General features: G+C 57.8%; 1 protein-coding gene across 1 annotated transcript in view; it reads right to left on the bottom strand.

The window, feature by feature from the left end:
- GPR144 (G protein-coupled receptor 144) overlaps positions 1 to 3464 on the bottom strand; it is a 25066-nt gene extending 21602 nt beyond the window's left edge. Inside the window, exons 1-5 of the mRNA XM_008568031.1 lie at positions 3384 to 3464; positions 3182 to 3287; positions 1638 to 1767; positions 961 to 1028; positions 395 to 607 (exon numbers count right to left, since the gene is read on the bottom strand). Coding sequence (XP_008566253.1) covers positions 395 to 607; positions 961 to 1028; positions 1638 to 1767; positions 3182 to 3287; positions 3384 to 3464 — 598 coding nt within the window. The remainder of the gene's footprint in view (positions 1 to 394; positions 608 to 960; positions 1029 to 1637; positions 1768 to 3181; positions 3288 to 3383) is intronic.
- Between the last annotated feature and the right edge of the window lie 2391 nt (positions 3465 to 5855).

The following is a 5855-nucleotide window of genomic DNA, read 5'->3' as shown; positions in this document are numbered from 1 at the left end:
CGCCCTGTCCGCGCTCCTCTCGCCGAACGCCAGGACCGCGGCGGTGCGCGCGCCTGCGGGGACACGCGGGCCGGGACCTCAGTCTCCCCAGAGGCACACACCGCCTTGCCTCTGACTGCCGTTAGCGCAGCTACGGGGCTCCCCCTGCGCTTGGGGGTGCCTCCCCACCTCGGGAAGGAAAAAATGGGGGCCCTAGTTCTCCTGCTCGGGGGTCAGTCAGCCTCCTACTTCCAGTCCACAATAAGGGAACCTGGAGATGTGACAAGGTCTTACTCCGGGCTCATTCTGCAAATATTGTCACTGTGGGCTCCCGTGTTTGGAGGTCACAAGAGCCCCATTCTCCCCCCCCACACACACACACCTCCAACTTCCCAGGCCCAGCGCCCACACTCACGCCTCTGGGGGGGTCTCCTCCGAGAGGCCTCTCTTTGGCCTACCCAGACCGGGTCCCGCAGCCGTGCAGCAAGGATCCCATTTGGGGGCCCCAGTGCCAGATGGCCAAATTGCTGCTCGCAGGACTCCTGGGCCTGCCACCAGCTCAGCTGCTGTCCTGGGAACTTGCACACCCCATCCGCAGTCTCCGCCAGCTCTCCAGGGGCCAGTGGGGCTGGAGGGCAATAGGAGAGAGCATGAAGGAGAGTATTTTGTGGGCATCTGACCCTTCCAGGGGTGAGCAAGGCCAAGGAACTGGGCTTGGAATCATTCGCGCCGGGATGGGGTCGAACCCTGGGCATGCTCTATGACCTGGTGAGTCCTGAACGCTTTCCAAGCCTGGTTTGACATCTGTACAATGGCAGGAATGAGGTGGACATGAGTGAAGCTTTTGACATGGGGCCTGGTATGGTAGGGGCTGAAGCAAATGTCATTTCTTTCTTTTACCTTCTAGGCCAGTGCACCCTGTGGACCACGGGCTGGCTGAGCTGGGGGTCGGGGGAGTCTGCGTGGGGAGATCCCTCATACCAACCTGTGGCCCAAGGGTTCCTTGATTCATCTGGGGAGTTGGAGGAGGCCCCAGGGAGGCTCTTGATCTGAAAGAGAAGACAGGTGGGGGCTCAGACAAGTGCCCTCCCCTTGTGTGCAGTTATTGAATGCCTACTGTGTGCTCTAGAGGGTGCCGTGGAAACTGCAGGCTCTGCAGTCAGACTTAGATTCAAATCCCACCCAGAGTGTGATCTTGGGCAGGTCTGTTCACTGCCCTGAGCCCGTTACTCCCTTGTGAGGAATAAATAAGCCGATGGATGAATGAATGCAGTAGGTGGAGCACCTAGCCGGTGTCTTTAGTCTGTTTCTGTGGGGGGCTTGTCTCGTGTAACCTTTTCAGTGACCTCATGATGGGGGGTGGCCACTTGAAATCCTAGCAGCTTGAGTCCCCTTGGTCTCTCCTGCACCCGCTCCCAGAAGCGCAGTTACCAGGAGGCAGAGGAGGCAGCAGCACCAGAGGGCCATTCTGGATCCAACAGGGCCAGGTGAGGAGCAGCCGGGGACACAGGTCTGGTTAATATGGACTGAGGAAGAAGAAAACAGGAAAGCAGCTCCTGCCTTGCAGGGTCACCTTGCCCTTTGTTTGGTTCCCAGACACCACTGGGCTGAGAGCCCAGGATGGGGTGGCCAACCCACTAGGGATGACATTTACTTACACAAAGGGATGGTCTCCAGGAGCCCCTTCAAGACCGAAGCTGGGAAACACTGTAGCCCTGGTGAGCTGGGAAGAGGGGAGGGCGGCAGCAATCCGCTGGCCAGAGAGGGTGGAAACAGAGCTCAGGGTCCCTGCAGGGATAAGAGGGAGCTTGGAGCCTATGGGCTTCCTTGTGTTCTCTGGGGTTAGCAGCTTGACATTCAAGACTGTTTAGTTGGGCCTCATATGTCCCACCATTCCCCCAGGCAGCCACCTTCCCCCTGCGCCCCAAATCACATTCATTTCCACCTGTCCCGGGCGGCATCCCTTCTCCAGACCTTTGACTGTGCTGTTCCTGCTGCCTGGACTGGCCTCCCAGTCTCTCAGTGGCACCTCCTTCAAGGTCAACTTGTGAGCACTTCGTTCACCCAAGACTGATGGTGGGTCTGCCACAGCCAGGTGCTGGACTAAGCTAGGGATACCCTAATCCTGGGTAATTTGGGGATCACTCCTGGCAAATAGGCTGAGGCACTACAAGTGGGGAGAGCCTCCTGGGTCTCTTCTCCAGCCCTGGCCATGCACAAATGGATCTCAGAAAACACTGTCCTGCCAGCCGACCTTATGCTACCTGGGCGTCTGCAGCCAACACCCGTGGCCATTCATACCCTTTTCCTTCTTCCAGATAAAGCATGAAAATCAAACTCGCCCCAGCACGGGAGGACTCAGACGGCCACGCTTTTTGGATTCTGAAAAGCACCAATTTATTGTTATTTTTTTTTCTCTTGTAAACAGCACCTACGTCCACCCGCTCCCCACCCACAGCCCCAGGCGGGTGGGGAATTGCAGGGATCTGGTCGGGGCCACGGCGCGGTGCCAGGCTCTGTAAATGCCGACCCCTCAGCCCCTGTCCGCACTTGCCAATATCTGCCCCCTCAACCCCCTGGCGCCCACCTTCCCGGCTCACCAAACACTCGCTGGCCCCCGAGAGAGAGAGACGCGAAGTTCAGCCGCCACTGCGCGTCCCCCTTGCGCGAAGGGCCAGTGGGGATCCCTCCCAGGCCGATGGGCCTGCGTCGGGGGCCTCCCCTTCACCCGCTGGTTCCTCCCTTGTCCCCGGCCCCGGGTCCTCACCCGCTTCGCCTGGCCTGGCGCCTGTGGCTGGTTCACCGTCTGCGAGGTGCCTGCGGGGACCGGTGTCGCGGGGGCAGCGGCCGGCTCCGCCCCTCCCAGCCCCGCGGTCCGGCCCAGCCGCGGGCGCGCCCTCCCGGGAGACCCGCCTCCAGGAGGGTGGGAGGGGACCTTCAGTCGCAGGACGGGGCCTGCTGTCACTACACCATACCCCCAACACACGGGTAAAGTCACCCTGTTAGAAGGGGCCACTCTGCGAGACTGGGATCCAAAATGAACTTGTGGAAGCAGAGGGTCCTTGGGCTTCCCAGTCCCGTAGGAGGCCAGGATGAGGGGGCGTGGGGAGCGCACAGTGCTCGGCCTGCACGTGCCGGAGCTGGCTCCCTGCAGGCCTCATCCCCTTTACTTCCCACGCACTGTGAGAAGGGGCTGCCATACCCATTTCCAGACGAGGACGGTGGCAGGGCCCGCCCTTGAACTTGGGTGTCTGGGTCTTCATCCAGGCCACTGGAAAGGTAAGGTAGGGAGGGGAGAGAGGCCCTGTCTGGGGGGAGGGAACAGGGCCAGGCCAGGGGTGCAGAGGGAGGCCAAGGGGTTGGGGATGCAGAGGGGAAGGGTGCAGGAGGGACTGGGGACACACCTTCCTGGCCTTAGTAGTGGGGATTCCTGATTCCGAGGTGAGTGACCCCAGATCCTTGGCCCCAGACAGATCCAAGTTCATGTTAACTCTGACCTGAAGCACATTATCTAATTCCTCTGAGCCTCAGTTTCCCCATCTGTAAGGTGTGGATGATAAGTAGTACATAACTCAGGGGGTGGCTGGGAGATTTAAGTGACTTTGACTTAATTAGCTGATACCTGGTGCCTGGCCCACAGTCTTGTCAAAACTGAATTTCCACTTTTTAAAATAGTCTCTGGGCAACACAATAGTTTATTATTTGTTCCATTTTTATCTTTTATTGTGGTGAAATATAAAAAACATTAAATTTACCGTCTTCTGGTGGTTTATTTTTAAAAGAAGGAGGGGAATCAAAGTGAATGATCCATTGGCTTCAGAGTGCTGTTTCAGCCTTTCTCTGAATTTTGAGAATTTTCAAAATAAAAATTGGGAGATAAGAGGTCTCCACCTGGGGCAGAGCTCTGAGCATTTTCTGGGTTCCTGGGCCAGCAAAATGTATGCAGGACTTGGTTCTCCCATTTTTGTGACCCCCCCAACCCTACCCAGTCCCACCTTCCAGAGCCAGCAAGAGGGCGGCGGGAGAAGCCCTTGCTCAGCCTGGCCCTGGGCAGGCCCTTCCTGTGCTGGCACCATCTCGTTCAGGCAGGGGGTCTTGGGAGCCCATTTTACATTTGTGCAAACCGAGCCCAGACAGAAGACGGGACTCAGCCATGGCCTCCCGGCAGGGAGGGGAGAAAACTCCAGATGTGCCTCCTAGCCCGTGCTCTCTCTCACTGTGGGTGGGTTGGGGTTCGTGTCAACCCCAGCTCTGCCGATCTTCGTTTCTGATCCTCCTGGCCTTGCCCCTCCTCCCCCTGTCCCATCCCGAATCTCTCCCTGTAGCCTGAGTAATGACCTTCTCATCTTTGGCAATGCCCCTGCCCTGGGCCCCCAGCCCAACTCCCTCCCTTCCGTGGGATCACATTTCCCAGGAGTCACTCCTAGAGATGGCCAAGTACCATGGGGGGAGGGGCAGTCCACAGACCCTGATTTGAGGCCCCCAAGTAGTTGGGACCCATTTGGGCCATGGCCAGGCCTAATCTCTCATCCCCAGAGCCTGGGCACTGTCCAGCTGGCAGCTAAGGGCCATCCATCGGCTTTACAGGAGGGCATCTCTGACAGGCCCCTTGTCTCTGTAGACAAGGCTTGGAAGCTGTGGGTCAGTGATAGCCACTGGGGACCTCAGCTCACTGTCTGGGTAGAGGGGATGGGGAGCGGGGAACGCAGCCAAGGCCCAGGGGAGCCTCGAGGTGGCCCAAGAACATTTTGGTCCTCACCTCTGGGTTCTGGCCCTGCCTCTGCCCCTCAGTCCAAACTCTCATAGTTCCAGGGCCAGGAATTTTGGAAGGAGCCGGCAGCTGGGATGTTTTTGCTTTAGGGTCACCACAATCCCCACAGAATTGAGGCTCGCCCATCAACCGACTTTTATGTGACTTGGGCGAGTCTCTCTACTCTGTTTCTTCTTCCACAGAATGTGAAGAATCACCTGAGCCTCTCAGGGACATAGAGGGTTGCTGTGAGATGAGATTTGTGAGCATTGGGCTCACTGTCTTTTTTTCCCAGGGGGACTGGCTCCCACTCTGTAGACAAAGTGGAGTCCCTTCCTTTCCCCCACACTCCTACCCACCTGGGTAACTAGGGTGGGCCCAGAACCAGCCCTGCCTCCCCTCTCGCCTGCCCCAACCCCTCTCCCACACAGCTGTCAGAGCGATCTCTCTAAATCTTTTATCCTTTCCTGTCCCTTCCCTGCTCAAAACCCTTCCATGGCTCCCTAGTGCCTCCAGGAGAAAGTCCAACCTTCCTCTCGTGGCTAACACGACCCACCCCTGCCCTCCCTCGTCCTCACTGTGTGTCCCCACCTCACCCTCCAGCTAGAGCACATATCTTTCTCTCCTCACCTCTAGGCCCTTGTGTGTGCTGTGTCCTCTGCTTAGGAAGAGGCAGGGGCACCCAGCCTCCAAGTCTTTGCTGGTTTATTTCTATTTATTCTTCAGGTCTCTAGGATGCTTTCCCTGTTCTCCCACCTTAAACTGGTTTAGGAACCTCCTGATCCCTGCAAATGCCAGGGGATTGTCTGCCTGCGCCTCCACCAGGCCAAGATCGACCGTCAGCACTTTGACTATCGTATGTTGAAGGAATGAAGGAAGGATCCAACAGACCTAGTCACACCCAGACAGATGCCTGTGACTCTAAGGGTTGTGTGTGAGTGTGTATTTGGGGAGTTGGTGAGGGGGGGCAGTGGGATGAGGACTCCAGTTGATGGGTCCTCGAGGCCTGACACCTGCACTGCTGCTAGTGGCTACCGGAGGGTGAAACAACTATTTAGTGTCAACGTCCAGCAGGACCCTCCTCAGCCAGTGAGGAAAGAGCGGCCCCCCACCTACCCCTACCTGT

This window comes from Galeopterus variegatus, unplaced genomic scaffold (genome assembly GCF_000696425.1).
Source record: "Galeopterus variegatus unplaced genomic scaffold, G_variegatus-3.0.2 Scaffold367, whole genome shotgun sequence".
Classification (NCBI taxonomy): Eukaryota; Metazoa; Chordata; class Mammalia; order Dermoptera; family Cynocephalidae; genus Galeopterus; species Galeopterus variegatus.
This window is presented reverse-complemented; position numbering and strand designations above follow the sequence as displayed.